The sequence below is a fragment of the Malurus melanocephalus genome, unplaced genomic scaffold (assembly GCF_030028575.1).
Source record: "Malurus melanocephalus ecotype Western Australia unplaced genomic scaffold, MMel_1.1 scaffold_137, whole genome shotgun sequence".
NCBI classification, from domain to species: domain Eukaryota; kingdom Metazoa; phylum Chordata; class Aves; order Passeriformes; family Maluridae; genus Malurus; species Malurus melanocephalus.
This window is the reverse complement of record NW_026623369.1, coordinates 1,765,462-1,782,960: the sequence shown is the minus strand read 5'-3', so window position 1 is coordinate 1,782,960 and position 17,499 is coordinate 1,765,462. Positions and strand designations below refer to the sequence as shown.

At 40.9% G+C, this 17,499-nt stretch overlaps 1 protein-coding gene across 1 annotated transcript in view; it reads right to left on the bottom strand.

Annotated features, from left to right (window-relative positions):
• The window catches only part of ANTXRL (ANTXR like), a 54,939-nt gene that overhangs the window by 21,734 nt on the left and 15,706 nt on the right, over positions 1–17,499 (bottom strand). The window contains exons 6-16 of the mRNA XM_057371005.1: positions 17,360–17,439; positions 17,188–17,256; positions 16,906–16,986; positions 16,742–16,802; positions 11,792–11,890; positions 10,736–10,805; positions 9,569–9,647; positions 5,597–5,692; positions 4,843–4,881; positions 1,659–1,757; positions 842–1,009 (exon numbers count right to left, since the gene is read on the bottom strand). Of these exons, the coding sequence (XP_057226988.1) occupies positions 842–1,009; positions 1,659–1,757; positions 4,843–4,881; positions 5,597–5,692; positions 9,569–9,647; positions 10,736–10,805; positions 11,792–11,890; positions 16,742–16,802; positions 16,906–16,986; positions 17,188–17,256; positions 17,360–17,439 (941 nt within the window). The remainder of the gene's footprint in view (positions 1–841; positions 1,010–1,658; positions 1,758–4,842; positions 4,882–5,596; positions 5,693–9,568; positions 9,648–10,735; positions 10,806–11,791; positions 11,891–16,741; positions 16,803–16,905; positions 16,987–17,187; positions 17,257–17,359; positions 17,440–17,499) is intronic.

The following is a 17,499-nucleotide window of genomic DNA, read 5'->3' as shown; positions in this document are numbered from 1 at the left end:
AAAAAAAAAAAAAAAAAAGCAAGATGTGACCAAGAAATATGGTGAAAAGAGCACCAGATTAAACCACATGTGGGTTGGTACAGCTTTTCTGTATTAAGCTGTGCATACACACTCATCCTGTGCCCTTGCCCCTTGTACACTGCTTAACTGGACAACCAGAAGAACCCCAGTGGGGTAAAAAATGCCCAATATACAGCGAGCCAAATACCCAACATGCAGGGAGGATGAGAGCGACTCCATTAAGAGGCACAATTACACAGGTGTTACTTTAAGGTGTTAATCTTACATTAGGTGTTGGGACACATCCATTAAAAGACATGGAAACCCCAGACATTATAATGACACAGGAGAACTAGGGATGAAAACATGGAGGGACTGAGTGACTTGCCCAAAAATCMATCAACTACTGTCTCATGGCTGAACTAGGGGTAAACAGAGCTGGATCTCAACCGAAGGCCTCAGCCACAATGCAGTCAAAGCAAGGACAGTGCACTTTATCTGATCCTTTTCCATACAGCCTTGAGATGGCACAAAACAGTATCTGCCCTCCCTAAGATTCAAGTGATCTGCTGCTGCAACCCAGGCAAGAGTACCTGGAAAGACAGTGTGAGCTGAGGAAAGGAAGAGCTCTGTTCATGCCCTCTACTCTTCTCAACAAAATACAACACCACAGTGCCAGGTGCAATTCATGTCCCAAAACCAGGCAAAGATGAGGATTAATGGCCACTTTTCTAAATAGGCTCCCTCAGCTCGACTGAAAGAAAAGCTGTGCAAAGGAAGTGGGATATTGTATCTTACATGACATGAGAGACTTGGTAAAATGGAGGGTCAGACATGTTACCTTGATTGGAGTATACCATTTTCGCTGGGAAGGTGGTTTTCTCACATGGGGCTTCTTCGGCTTGGGTTCCCACGGCTCATACTCCTGTTCTGGCAACTTAATAATAGCATTTTTGGGTTTTTCCAACTTTGCTCCTTCCTCTGTTGAACCCTTGTCTCCCCATCGCACCTGAAGTCAGGAGAGCACACGGTAAGAGGACACTGTTTCAACTCCTGATCACCCTTTCAGTGAAGCARTTTTTCCCAATATCTAATATCCTAATATCTGATGTTGTTGTCTGACTTAGCTCAAGCAGAAAAGGGACTCTGCATTCAAGAGCAATATATGCTCCAAGCTGTCACAGTCAGCACTCTCAGCATCAAGGATAAAATTCTTCCAAGGAAAATGGTGAAGGATATTAAGATGCAATACTTCACCTACAGTCTCACAGGAACTGGCTGAGAAGCTTTCCCTTTCACAGAAACCAGGCACTGCATAGACAGCATCTTCAAATATAAAACCAGCTGTGCCTTAATTCCTTTGACAAGAAAATGGGACACAACTGCACCAAAGGGTTCTATTCACWAAATTAAAACTTCTTTTGGTGCTTATCTAATTTCTTAACCTGCAAATTTTCTCTGGCTCATAATTCATTTAATTATTCATGAAAATGATAGCAGCTTGATGCCTGYTACTTGGACAGCAGGTGCAAATTAGGCGGACAAGCCCTGATTAAATCCCAGTCTCCAGTCCTATTCAAAAATCACATAGAAACAAAGTGGTACAATTTTTAATTAAATGTGCTGGGGTTTATAACACTAAAGAACAAGCCAAATACCTCCATCCTCTTAATCCCACCAACACCTCGACCTCCATAATAAGATGCATCCACGGTTGGCCACTTCTTCTTTGGCAATCCATCTTCATCATCTGAGTCCTGTGGGAAAGACAGGGAGATATTGCTGAATATCCTATGGTCCAATCCTTGGATAACTGGCTTTGTGTGTTATGCTTATTTGCTGACAAAAAACAGAAAAGTGTCTTGTCTCTGCAGCTGCAATTTTAACTAGGGAGGCCAGAGAKGATTGCCTATTCCTCTCTCCAGGCTGCTTTTATTTAGTCAAATGTACATTGACTCCAAAACCCCAATTGATTCGTAAGGAAAGGCAAAGTGCAGATGAATTGCACACTATACTGGCTTGCCACTATGCTATGCAGAAATTGCAGAGATGAGTTATCCCAAAGAAATAATTTATTATTTGCACTTTTAGAACTTAATGTCACTTCAGAGAGGAAGAAAAAGCAACCACTGTTGAGTTTTCTAACATGTGCATCAGACCCCTTTCTCCTGGCAGCTGTAACCAGTTATTTTTCACTATTTGATGCCTTGTGGAGTCTGGCTCAAGCTGTGCAGCTTGGAATAGGGTTCAGACAGGAGCATCTCACAATTGTCAGGGAGATCATAACCAGAGCAATTATAAAGACTKAAGATTATTCTTGTGGAACATTCGAGAGTCTGAATCAGAAATTAACTCCAGGTTCATTTTTCTGCTCTTGCTTAACTAAAAACTGGCAAATGTTTCTGGTTCAACAAGCCTGGGAACACACCTCCAGCTCTATCATCTTGAGTCAAGCAAAGAAACTGGGATTTCTCAGACTCCGTATCGTTACACTAAGTCAAGGCATCTGAAAGCCACAGCCTGACACTCTCCAAGTACACACACAGCTAAGGAAAGGGCCCAACAAGCCTCCAACAATATTTTCTTCATTCCTCAAATAACTTTACCTCATGCTGATATGCAGCTGTGTGTGCTGGACTTGGACTGGTCAAGCACAATGCTCTCTACCACTTTTCATCTATTCAAGTATGTTTCTAGAAACACTACCTGAACTTACTTTTTAATTTTAAAAACAACAACAACAAAAATCAAGTGAAACACAAATACTACAGATGGATAGAAATTACAGTTACACTACTAGATGGCATTTTCTCAAAATTGCCCTGCATGTTTTTATTGGAATGTAAAAGAAATTAACAGCCAAAARAAACAATAACAGCTTTTGAAAACCACGYTTTAATTTTTGYTTGTATTTATCTTTTGGGTTATACMTTGGAGAAAKGTATTTCCATCAATTATTCAGTGACATGTGATCTCTCAGCTACAGTTCAACAGATCAGTTCCTCCAACAAATTCTTTAGTACAGCCAGGCAAGACTAGAGTTGACATTTTCATGAACTAGTAAGGGAAGTTTGAGTTTGGGTTTTTTATTGTTGTGGTTTGGCTCTTTGGKGTTTGTTTTACCACTTTTTTGTTCCTGTTATTTTGTTTTTATCCCAAACCAGGGAAATAAATATACAACAAAGGTATTGTGGTTTGCTGTTGGGTTTGGTGCTGTTTCAGTTAGCTTTTTTTTGAGAGTATAAAGACACAGATTTTATCYCATTTCATGCARTATCTAAATCAGCACCYGGTGAACCACATCAGCATTTTAAATTCATTTGTATTTGATTTCATTGTGAACCTGAGTAAGATACTGTGACTCTTCTATGCAATGTAACACAACTTCTATGTGTTCAGGTCTCACAGCTCTTATTCTTGGCAGACCTGACTCTAGCAGGACACAGTCACTCAWAACAGCTGATACTTTTCCAGTTGATAAAGGATTTATAGCAAATATCCCCTACACTGAACACACAGCAAAGCAGCATTAACAGCTATGATGTGGAAATTTAATGCTGGTGCTTTAGAACACATTTTACACACCTATATTCARTTTAAAAGTAGCAATACCACACTGTATCACTGAAGGGCAGGACATCGTACCTAGGGAGCCTAGTGCTAAATGTAATCCATTACACAATTGTTACAATACAGAATTATTACAATCCACACTGAATAAAGACAAGGCCAAGAAAAGGGATGGCTAGCATCTGTATTCTGTGTTATTMCTGGAGGCTTGCATCAGTTCATCCTCTCTGATTGCATTTAAAATCTCTGCTGCTGAGAATAATTGCAAAGCATCTGGAACTTCTGCATGGGTGTGATGCTCTCTGAAACCTCCTTCAAGTGCAGCACGACTGCAACTGCAGGCTCTGTGATAGCMCTGATCACACTAACCCCAGCTTGAATTCTGGTGTGCATTCTAAAGTTAAATTGTCACAGTGCTGCTGCTCAGGACAAGTAACAGAATCACATACACACTAATGGTGGCTTCTGGCAACCTCAAAACAGTAGCTGTGGCTGCCTCCTTACATTCATGCCAAGTTACAGCAAGTTAGCAGTAAACTATAAGCTTCTCTTGTGGGTTAGSAAAGTATTTTTCCATCATTTAACTGTCTATGCCTAGGAAAGAAAGAAAGGCAGGCATAAGTTTTTTCTGGAGGTGCTTTTATTTACTAYTATTATTTTCATGAAATTGTATGGTGAAACTAAGCTGAGGTCAGGGTCCCTGAGATACTGTCCCCAAAAGAAATAAATACAACCCTGCCTCAAACAGCTCAAAACCTAAATGGAGAAAGGCTAAATGTCCTTCCAAAGGTCACTCTTCAGAAGAGCCACAGCCAGGGCAGGCTTTTGTCTTCTCTCCTGTAGCAAAGCCACAAGAATGTGGCCTTTGCTGTCCTTTCTTCCAGCTGCCAGACAGTTCCTTACTGCCAATCTGGGCTAAACTCCTGCTGAGAACAACGGCAGCTTTACTGGAGGAGGGACAGCTGTCAGCACAGCTTGAGAAGCAAAGATTTGCTTACACACCTGTCTGATGCACAGCAGAAGGAACAAAATACCATAGGAACTGTTGGTCTGTGGACTTTCAGGTTATTCAATTGCTTTCTCCCTGGATGGAAGCAGTTTTGCTGTCTGTATGTAAAGAGGCCAGAAGGCAGAAATAACTGTCCTGACCCAGAGGACTTCCTCTCACAGCCTTCAAGGTGTCATTAAGACACCTACAGGGCTGACATTCCAGGGCAGCACAGTACACTACAGTGGCTGCAGGCAGGGCCACAGCTCAAAAACAGCACTTACAGGCTCCGGAGGCGGTGGTGGCGGCGGCTCCTTGATCACCTGGAATACGTAAATAATGCAGAAAGCTGAGAAAATGGTAGGGTTCATCCATTCAATACTACATCCTCTCTGCTTTCTTGCCTGCATCACAAATGAGTCACCCTGCTCCATTTCCCCACATTCAATCCTCCCATTATCCCCGTTGCTTTTCAGCAGGCATTAAATAAACCCAGGTGAGATGCTAAATCCACAGAACTGTATGATGAGTCAAAAAGTGCTTYAGAGTAAGTAACCCTGGTAGTTCTGCCTGAAAAATACCATAATARCTACCAAGTTAGTGCAAAGATATTMATTCAGAATCTGCAGCTCCTCTRAATAAATTAAAGAAACSAACAAAATGCAAAAACCTCCTAACTCTTGCATTTATAGAGGACCGTAAAAGCTTATGCACWCATTAGTAAATCAATTCATCACATTTCCTGCAGTAGGTTTCAAAGSTGGTGTAAAAGAGGTCTCGATCCCTACAGAAACCTGAATCACATCCATGAGCTTATTTACAATTCTCATTCAAGGTAAAAATCATACAGGCCTTGCAACAATCAAAAACCCAGATTAGAGTAACTTCAAAAAGCACTTTAAGCAAATTGTTGAATCAGGGCTTTACAAATGTGGCAATGTTTTTCTTAAGCAAGGTTAACCCACTCCAACACTTTAACTCTGTTCTTTGGTAGAGAATAGATGAAACCAAGTCAATAGAATAAAAAACTATACTTACCACCGTGCAGCAAAGGGGCCAAAACCACCACAGAAGAGCCAGAGCCAGCAGCAGAAAGAGAATCAGAAGAGCAATGAAAAGGATGGTCCCAGTCAGCTGCAAACAAGATGATTATTTCTGAGTTGCCTTTGTATGTCTCAGTGAGGACAGGAGTCCTGAAGTTACACATTCAGAGTCAGTTTTCMCTCACTATGAGGTCTCAGGCAGATTGTGCAGTTAATTACTATTATGATTATGGTCACATCAGTATCTGAAGCCACAAAATCAAGAAAGCATGCCCTGTTTGTTGTGTGTATATGTATAATTGATGCATGAATTTACAGTATGTTTACAGCCCACCAGATTCAAGGCTAAACTTGYAYACAACCCATTCTGTGCTGACAAGTCCCTTAATACTGTCAGAACAGCATCACAAACTCCATGCAACCAGACCCCCACGTGTGCAGAGTAACCTTCCATTCCTAGAGATGCAGAGTATGCAAATACAGACATTAAAAGCATGGGGATATTGAAGCTCAGACCATATGGGTAACTGCTCACATGTCAGTGTCACAGAACAGAGCACAAATTGCTCAGTGCATCAGCTCCCAAACCTGCCCGCGCTGCCTCGACTCGAACTGCTCACACAACCTCAGCCTGAGTGATTATGCAGACCAGTCAATAAGGCTGCTTGTTCTTGGTATGCTTCTTATGGCTGGTTTGACTATTTTTAAAGGGATTTTGTAATTATTATCTTAAGGCTTTCTGATTCATATGATCTTATGATCTCTCAGCAGAGAACAGTGAGACTCTGGGATTGGAGAGCTAAGCATCTACATCTTAAAAATCAAAGTTAAATTTCCTTTAAAATTACTAGAAACAAACAAACAATCATGTGTTAACAGTTGAAATCAGCTTTTCAGAGCAGCTAGGGAACCAAAGAGAATCACAACTCTGATTTTTYKGTGTAAATCTTGATGGATCCTTTGCACTTGGAGCATTTCACTTCAGTGCATTCACCAGAGATATTAATTCTCTATTACTCTGATGACTACAGGAATCAGGTTTTCCTATGCTGCTTGCTTTCTGCAGAACATATAATGCACATATGGAAAGTAAACATTTGTTTACTTTTGGAAAGTAAACATTTATTGCACATGGGCAGTGACATACTGGAACATGCCCTATCCTTAGCCTGTACTGGGTTCTGGAATGGTATTAAGATTAGCTGTGGTGTTTCAGCTATTTTTTTAATACTGAAAAAAGAAGCCTCTTCAATGGTAGATTTTCAAAATCTGAGGTTTGATTCACCAGCAATGGGGTATCAGAGAACAGGCAAAACTAAGCAAAAAAACAGAGGAAAGCCTAGTGAAAGATGTGAAAGAGTTTGAAGAAAGGTCTGTCAATCAGGCTGAGGAAAGAGGAGTTGCTAGAGAGGAAGCTGTAAGAGATTTTCGAAGGATAGGTGRGTGGATAAAGGGAAAGAAAGCATATTCCAAAAGCGACTGCTATATGATAAAGTCCATGAGATTCACCTCATTAAATCTAAAACKGGTTGCTGAATTTCCATGGCACCAGAAACTGATGCTAAGCTCCTTCTAAGAACAGGGATTCCCTTCATTGTTCTAAGTGTATTTGTTTYTCCCCTCAGACAATGAAAAGGTGGAATAAGAGCTTTGCAAAGTCTGGGTGAGATCCTGAATGACCAACTTCGGTGACACCTAGTTCTTTCTCAGGTCAATTCCTAGAGCCATCATGCTTTGAGGCATGCTCCATGCTTTTAGGCAGGTAACCCAGTATCCCATACCTGTGTCACAGCATCACCATCTCTCCACTGCTATGTGGCTTTTTGTGACAGATGCAACAAAATGACCTGTATTGGGATATGCTGTTTAGCTCACCTTCATTTAGCCAGGGAGCAGTTGGATTGCTCCAACATGTGCCAGACTYCCTGCTCAAATAAATCCTGTTAGAGGACAAAATAGCCAGCTGCAGTTCAGCTCTTAGTCCCCCTCTCTGGCCCTCCCATGGCCCCATGAGGCACTAATGCATCTGGAAAGCAGATACTTGAAGAGAAATGAATTGCCAGTGTAATCAGTTTGCTGAAAAAGAGTGAATAAAAATCAAGCATAACTTTAAGAAGTATTGCTGCACTCCTTAGAAATAAATCCAAGCACAGTAGCAATGCAGTGCCACTGCTACTATTGCTCCAAACACACATTACCTCCTTGTAGTCTTTGTTCCCAGGCATCATTTTTCTGTGCTGACTGCACATATAAATTGCTGAGACGTTTGCCAGCAGTAGCTCAGAAGCTGCTGGCAGCAAGAAGCTAAAGAGTCTTCTTTTAATGATTTTAATGATACAAAGCACCATAGTGAAGCTGGACTTTGAAACGAAAATAGCAGACTTCATGCAGTTGAACAGAAATAAGCATGGGGATCACACAGAAGCTTTTGGATTATAGTGAAGATACTTACTGTACAGAAAGGACAGAAGGAGCAGCTGGGGAGGAGAGCTGAGCAGGCCAGCTGACTGCCACCCACAGAAGAGGAAACAGGAGAGGAAAGGAAATGGAGGGAATCTCTAAAACGAGAAGAGTGAAATGCATGAAAYTAAGACGAAGTTGGGAACTGAACTGCCAACCTCCCTACTTATAGGACGTAACAGGAGCAAGACAGTATTTTTGTTTCAGCTGCAAATCAGCCTTCTTGCCTCTTTCACATTCAATCTGCAAGAGGCTGGTCAAAAACTGTCAGATTGACATGACTGGAGATGGGATTCCTCTCTTTATCCTAAGGCTACCGAGAGGAAAAGCTTCCTCCATCCATGCTCTGGCCTTTAGCAACCCCAGTTAGGGCTGAGACTTCAGTCTTCATCAGAAATAGATTACATATGGGTAACTAAATGCACCAGTTAACACTTGTGTTTCACTGCTGACTTAAAAGGTTTTATCATACCTGAGGTAAAAGAGTGGAATAAAATGTGAAAATATCAGTCCTCAGTATAGAAAATTTGGAAGAGAGCTTTGGCAAAATTGAAATAATTCAGTGACGAAGCAAACACATCCCTTCTAAATTGAGTCAGTGCACCCCAGACTGCTCCAGCAATCTGGTGTGATATTTCCCACCTTCATTGCTGAAAACATCAGAAAATTAGATTCACAAGTTCTAGTCACCTCTATCTGCATTCCTGCCCTCCTGTTCTCCAGCTGTCAAAATGGCCAACAATGATTACAAACCAATATGACAGCATTTGGCATAGGCTATAAAAGTCCTTTTGACACTAATAACAATAAAGCTCAAGTTTGATACAAACTGCTATCAGGTTCTTCAGCCAATTTGCTTATACCACAAGTACAAGGGCACATATTTAATTATTGTACTTGCAACAGCTATRGGCACTGCCTATTTTTACCCCAAGGCAAAGAAGACAGCTGCTTATCTAGCAGTTAGTTTCTTAATTTTGCTTATTTGATTCTAAAAATGAGATTTTAATAAAGGRTCATTTCTAGCTGCTCATCCCCGACACTCCACCTGGTCTTTTTGACCATGTGATGCAGGATAGGCATCACTGTCTTTTCCCTCTGTAGCTTTTCCAGATACAAGTCCTAACAGTTGCACCTTTTACCCCAGATCCCATCAGGGACTCCAGGGCTCAACAGGGTGTGGCTGCCTGATGCTCCTTCCATAATTTTCTCAGATCTCCTTCTGTTAAGATCCCAGTTTTGAGGAGCTCCCTCCTGGGGTAAGAATGGGTATGGTGCCTTTTATTATAATTTTTTTACTCAGAAAACTGTGATTAAACCATCATAATAACAATTTGCTCTTAAGTAGYCCTGGTTATCTTCCCCAGAGCTGCACAGATCCAGTCAGCAGCAGTGATGCAGAAGCTGCACAGAGCTCATGCTCACTGAAGGAGGCTTTGCTGGAAGAACAGCCATCTCTTCCCAAGGTCTCATGGCTCCTCTGTCAAGCCCCATTGGAATTACTTACACACTGTGTGCTGGTGATGCTGACAGAGCTGGAAATGAATGTTAGYCCGTTGTTCATGCTGACTTGTAGGAAAACCACCCTAGAGCACAAAACAGATACACTTATTTTTAGTGCCATCTTTACACCCATTTGTTACCATTACTCTGTCTCTGTTTTAACCATTGGTTTAGGAGCATGYATGGACAGCATGTCAGGTCAGGGCATTTTCATGGCCTCAGGCACATACATATATTTGCCTCCCTGCTTGCCCAGGAGGCATCCTTTCTATGTTACCCTAATGGAGCTGGGACATACACTCTTTAATAAAAATACCCCCATCCCACCTGGGGCAGAGGGCACTAAGACAGTGAGCAGACAATTGTAGTGCTGCTGTAGATAGCACAAAAAACTCCAAAACTTCTATTTATTTAAAGAAAACTTTCTGTTAATGAGTCAGAATGTGTTCTTTGTATCCAAGGAAATCCAGAATAACTTCATAGCAGTCAAAAAGGGTAAAAACATGGAAATGCCAGTGAAATTTAAGAAGAATCTACCCCTAACCATTCTCCAATATCAGAGAATGGGTCTAAGGGAGAAAAAAAAAATAAAGTAATAGTTAAAAAAAATACAAAACCTCACCAAATTAATTTCCTTCACCCATAAATATAAAAGTGTATTAACCCCAGTACACTATTTAAGCACCCACCAGATCACCTAGGGAAAAGGTAGGGTATGTCTCCCAGAAGGCTACAAGATAAAAAAGGCTGAAAAATATCAACTTAGACAAAGCAGAACAAAATAACAGGAAGCATCATATACAACAGCAGCAAAGGAATTCAAATTAAGCACCTCCTTTCCAACAAAATTAAAAGTTTGTCTTCAATTTAACTTTTGGTCTGAAAAAACAGGATATAGGAAGAGAGGAGGAATCACCATTCTGTGATCCTGTGATAGGGGGCCATGGTGCAAGAAGACCTTTGGTTAAACTGTGCTGAAGACCCMACACTGATTTAGAGCTATGCTGACTCTTGCTAGGAAAGGATTCGGCAAAAGGAGATGGCTGCAATATGACACACACAAAGTTATTAGCTTGACACTCTGGGCAAAATCCTGAGCCTTTGGCTCAGTAATGACATCCTCATCAAGAAGTTCACTCTCTCTTGACACACACTGAAAAGCAATACTTACTGTCCAGCATCTTCTATCACTGGGGCAGGGCAAAGTAAGTAAGTATCATGAACAAAACTTGGCTTTTCATCTGAAAAGAAATTAGTATGATTATCAGGGATGGAAAAAAAAACAATTGTTTCAAGCAGTCCAACCCCTTGAGAAGCATTGACACCAATGACAGCAACAGATGAACTTGGTGTATTGGCAAGTAGCAGTACTACACAAAATAAAAAAAAATCCTGGTTAAAGCATATCTGTAACAGAATAAATGTGAGACCACCAGGGCKGATTGACTGCAGCATTGACAAAGACAACTAGGATGGCAAATGAAGGAGTAATTCATGTGTTTGCTCTTGTAAGTGAATTCACCGCTAGGGAGGCACCAGTCTGGCCACGACAGGATATGAAAGCCTCCACTGTGCTCAGGCCACAAGGGTAGMATATATGAAATAGGAGCAGAGCTCCCCTCCCCACACCCTGCTACACCCTGCCAGACACACACAGCTTCTCAGGAATGAGAGAGGATTGCTGAGAAACTGGACACTCCGTATTTTTTTGGCCATTCAGTCTTTTGCCTGGTTGCAAACAAAAGACCCTGTTCAGCACAGCAACAGGGAGTTCCCATGTTACACAGTTGCTGTGATGGGATCAGTAACTGGTGTCAGAGAGGAACAAAGTGTGCCTGGGAGGCCTGGTTTTATTGCAAKTGTCTTCTCAACCAGTGAATAAAAACTGAAAACACCACCAAGGCATCAAAATAGCATGCAATTTTAATTTTCCATCTTAAAACCTGATCCCCAGTACTCTTGCTCTGTGCCTCACCCACGTGCATCACTACAACGGTGCTAAGGTCACTGTGCAGCAGTATGCCCCGTGCAGCACTCACAACACAGTGCCCACAGGTTGCTGCACTGACTAAGGATTCCTTTCAAACTTCTTTTACGTGTCTGCTTCCACCCCAATCCCCTCACACATCTGCTGCAAGGACTCCCCCTTAATATGGATGAGAGTGCGCCTGTGCATGAGGTGACACAGCCCCGGGAATCACTGAAATCCACCAGCCTGCAAACTTACTGATAGTAAGGCTGTCATTGAGCTTGAAGCTGCAGAGTACCTGGTCGATATTCCTTGCATGATAAAAGCCATTGCCTCTTACCACAACTTGAAAGGATTCTGTGAATAAAAATACAGAAGATTTATGAGAAATAATTCCAATACAGCATTTCTGTTCACAGTGACCTGAATTAAAACATGACAATTGCTGTTCTCTGAWGTATGTCTGAAATAAAACATTCACACTGACACTCTTTCAGCAGCAATGCCCAAGTGCTACAGTGGMATTAGTGCTTCAGAGTCTTCTCTTTGTGGAAAGTCAGCTCCCACAAGTGTAACACAGAACTGCAATGCCTTAGAGGTGCCACAATAAAGCTAAGTCTGACTTCACTGATGYTATCTCATGGCTCCTCCATGGCTTTTGGGACAGACACCTGTGTTAAACACAATCACCAGTCCTTCCCCCTAATCTTCATGGAGATGGCACTAGGCTTTCAGCAGCAGCAGCAGCTCTGTTCAGGCAGGCACTGACAGACAGGACTCCTCTCCCAAACCTCCTGTAACTCAAAGAGAAAGCTTTGCATCTGGTACAAACCCTGGGAATCAATACTGCCCCTGCCCATGCACCAAGTCCATGCACAGCCCCACTAAGATTGSTCTGCATGGGAATATCTGAGGACCTCCTAGGCACCACCATTTCCTTTGTGCTTTTCCCCCATATCCCTGCTCCAGCAGCTGAAACCACCAGTGAGTGGCACAAGGAGAGACCTGCCACGATTTCTGTCAAATATACAAATCCATCACCAGAATTTGGYCTCTTTTTAATGGGAAGGGAAACATCCTGGTTCTCACTGGGGGTTGTGGGCATTCCTCTAAACAATTGAAAATGGACTGTTGGGCAGATTCATCTGCTTCTTACTCCAGTAAGAATCTTGAGTTACTCTCAGTCATATTCATGCCTGGAGCCATTCTACATCTAACCCAGCTGATATACTGAGAATTAYTCTTGATGAGCATCCCTTATTTTTGCCAGTAGAGCTGAGAGTCATGACCAGTCCTGAAGACAACTGGCCACTCACCAGAACTACCTGCCTGGGACCACACACTGCCAGACTTACTTGTAGCCAGCCCACTTGACAGTGACTTTATGTGAAATTGCATGTGAACTTGAACACCCAGCCAAGATGATAATTTTCCCCCCATTTCAATTTTATATTTTAAAAGAAGTTTGCTAAAACAAAATCACACTTAAATTTTTCTTCCCCTTCTCCTGAATTAATGGCCTGAAAAGGCAACAATCACAAAAGCTTAACTTGTAGATGTTTCAGTGGCTTTAAAAAGATGCAGCAAGTAAGAAACTTCCTTGGTTTTCAAAGCTAAAAGCTACATCCAGAAGTTTAGTCTTGTCAAGACAGTTTACCTCTCCTACTGTTCTTTCCACTGTGACTGGAACACAGCACAGCCAGTTGTGAACAAGTCATCAGGTGATAACCTGTCCACCACCCCAAGCTGACAATACACCAGACTTGCAGAGAAATGTAAACAGCTGGTACTGGGTTTGTTGCTGTTAAGAAGCCTGCCCCCTCGGTTGCTGTGGAGCATTAACGTGCTCTGGATGATGGTCTGTTGAAATGGCTAATTCCATTTAATTTTGCGCCCTGGCTCTGGCTGCGTCCTTTTCTTCCTTAGTTACTGTCAGATCATAGAATGCAGCTTTTGACAAGACAGCGAAGGGAAAAAGGTCAGCACTGAAATAACCGGGCGGCGCTGGCAGCGAGATGGTAGGTTGAAGCTGGTGTGCACTGGCTGCGCTGTCGGCTCCGCTTCTCTGACTCTGATGAGAAGCTGACTGCTTGCATCCACACCTGGTAGTTGATGTGGCCAGTAGGATGCCACATCCAACAAAACCTTTCAATCACATCTGTGTACCATAAGCATAATCAAAGCAATGATGCTGTCAAACGGGATACGAGGCACCTCTGATTCTGCACTGATAGCCTGTTTACAGGCTGCATGTCTTGGTCACTTTAAATCAGAGGGAATGGGAAGGACCCAGCTACACTGCTCCACATTGGGGACAATGAATTTGCAGGGTCAAAAAGCATTAAACGTCACATAGCTGTCACAATATGATGAGATCAATCTGTAAATGGACTTGCCAGATAGCTTCGTCACAGAAAGCCAGAGTYCCAACTGGAATTGTCAACACATAGAAATGGTTCCATTAGCGTTTTACTGAACCTCTGACAAGTCAAAAATGAAGCCAAGATCACCAGTAATCACCATTGCAGTAGTAACTACAAGAACATTTACAAGGAATGGCTCAGACCCTGCATTGTCCTGATCATAACTTGTTTCCACTGAGCCACACMAACCTCTCATTATCTCATACCAAATAGTAAAAATTATTAGCAATGCTAAATAAAAGCTGAAAAAATTATCATCTCACTCAGGTAAGTTTCATACAAAAAGGTATGGAGAGATACACACTTCAAGCCTGTAAACAGATAAATATCTTTGATGGAGAATAATAATATTGCACTCTTTGCAACTGGCCACTATTTTTCAATCATTATTTTGAAATGCAAATTTCTATTATACATTAAAAAAAATCAGAAAAACAAACAAAAATATTCTTAACCTAAAAGGTGGAGGAATATTGCATTTCTAGAAAATGTTATGTTCTAGTTTTCAGCCAATGGGTACATATACCATGCAAGTTCACATAAATTKCGACAAGGATTCAATGGCTATTTATCTTAACAATATATTATCAGTAAACTGTATCAGTAATTACCTAAATTTAATATGCATWACAATTCTGACATTATTTCATAGGCTTCGCTATTTTTTTGCATTAAAGTCCAAGTGAAGCATATTAAGAAAATAAACCACATTACACAGAGAGTAGCACTGTAATTGTCCAGTGTGTTGAACTCAAGATCTGGATTCACATGACCATGAAAAAAGTTGTTTAATCCCAGGAGATTCCCTCTAGGAAACAGTGGTGCACACAGCTAYACAGATGAACCTCCAGCTATGTTGAAGCGAGTGGGATAATAAAGGATAATAAATCTAGCACAAATGTAAATATTTGTAGCCTCATGCTGTAAAAACCTCTTGCAGGAGGCAATTTAACTGTGGCTTGTGGGATAATAATAAATACTATTACAGGCCTGATTCTTAGTGCTAAAGACCTTAATACTTTAAATACAACAGTAAACAAACAGTGTACACCATGTGGAGCTGCAGCTTTGGCTTCCTCCCATKTTCAAGCTCGCTGGTGCTACAAACGTTCAAGCACGTGGAGAYTGGGCAGCAATGCTTCACCATGTGCCAGCCCTTGCTTTGTCAACGGGGACAGACCAAACCTCAGAATTTAAGTGAAAGAAGTGCCAGTACCTTGTTCAACCAGTAGCAATACGCCTAAGCTGATTCTGCCCAATTTATATTGGTCTTGTTTGAAAGCCACAAAGACAATGAAAAACTTCCACAGATCCAAGGCCAAAAAACCCCAAACAATATTGTTAAGGGCAAATTATTTTAAAAGCATACTTGTGTAATTTAAATCACATTTATCATAAACTTGTTACCTAGCAAGCTTAGAAAAAAATGAAGTTGTTTAAACTCATTATTCTTTCAAAAAAATAAAGAAATTTTACTCTTTTTGCTGAAAGATACTAATTTTGTTGAAAGACTTTTTAATGAGAATTTATTTTCTCAAATACTCCATAACAATATTTTCCACATTCCTTTTGAAAAATGATTTCAAATTCAACTATCTAATATTCTTCACATTGTTCCAAACAATTGCAAGAATACTACTGAAATCCCTCCTCTTGGAACACTCATGTTTTCATGAAGCTAAATTAATTTTTCTTGAAYGGGACGGCTTGCAATAAGCTTTGCATGTAAAATTGCTTTAAAACTGCTCTTTTTTTTAATCAACCTCACAATATTTTTAGAAGAAAATAAYTCCTTTAAATTTTCTCCAGGCAAGATTTTACATCTATTCCACAATCATATACTTTGGAATAATTCAAGMGATACAAGAATGTTTCATGCTAAATTGAAACATTCAGGGTAAGATCATATTGTGATCAACATGTGGAAATGAAGTGAACAATTTCTCTTCTGTGATACTTACTACATTTTTCCTGAGTTTCATGTTTTATCTGTTTTCAAGGTCAGCTTTCATGCACCATTGCCATTTTTTATGTGCTCCTTTTTACCGTGTGGAAGGAAATGAACACAAGACACCAACACTAGAGCTAAATAACCATACTGAAAACTGTACCTTCCAGCAAACTTACGGTATCACTCTTACTGTGCTGCAACAGCCTCTAGAGTAGATAAAAACCCAGCAAGAGAAATGTTAACATAAACCAGAACAAATCCAAGTTAAATATACTAAACCTGAAAGGCATGCAATTGTCAACAGCTCTTCTGAGTATCCTCCATGTTTACCATAAAGAATAACGGTTCTTTCAAGTAAGTAGAAAACATCTGCATTTTGGAAAACATGAGAGGCATCTTGGCCTAYGCAGCAAATTGCATTTGATTCAATAAACCTTAAATTTCTGTAAATGTTTTGTGAAATCTTGTTCTAACTGCTGACAAGTCCTAGCAGATCCCAGGAATGCAGCCTTTCCAGAAATTTGTGAGATTGCCTTTAGACCCTAAAACATCCCTGTCAGTCTGGCTTTAAATCACTTTTCTTGTCTCTCTCAGATATTTTAGAAAGTGGTATCTCCAATTCCTTGAGTGTTAGCTCTGTGAATTCTCCAAGCTGGTACTCAAACACAGCAGCAAGATGATTTTTGGGTCAGAATGTTTTTCTCAAGCTGAAAAGRAACATGCAGGGCTTTAGCCACTGCCTGAAATGCTGCTCTAACACATGCATAGGCTTCAGTTCCAATACCACATTGGGTAGCTACTGACATTTCATCAGAGTCATCAGTGGAAACTTACCTCCTGCACAAACACTGGATGGTTCAGCCGCTAGGATCTCAATGCAAGACTTCTTGAGAATCTAAAAGATTTAGATAAGGGCATTTTTGGTAACCATTTTCATCTATGCTTTATTAACTGCAGTAAAGGGCATCCCTTACTGCGTTTCAGAACACCCAGCTTACCGAATCAATGGTTCCTCTTAGGGCATAAAAGCCTCCCTTAACTGGAAAAACATGATCGATGCTGTCAGCAATYGTTGACAGCTGCAAAGAAAGACAATCGTAAATCATGAGGAAAACAAAATTACAGTGAACAAAACTGGGCCCTTTCATACTTGCTAAAAGACATCATAGTGACACGAAATGATTTATGCCTCRAGTAATTAAATAAATGCCTTCATCTGATGCTGGTACTTGTGCAATAGTACAACAATAAAACACAACAAGARAAAGCAAGAAAGTTACCTGAGTTTCATTGAAATCTTTCACTCCAACACAATAAACAATAGCCCCAAAGCTTCTGGCTCTGTTGGCCTAAAAAAAAGGCAAGAAGTGCCATTAAGTACAAAGCCATATAATCATTAAATGTGTACAGGTTTGACACAAATTATTTTGGATAAACATAAAAGTGACTTACTTCTTGTTCTGCGTAATAAAACTGAGCATCTTGCAACTCTCCATCCGTCAGAGCAATAATCACACTCGCGGTCCGAACTCCTGCATGGAGGACAGTTCACAACAGACTGCACACACATGACACAAGATTCAGCAATGGAA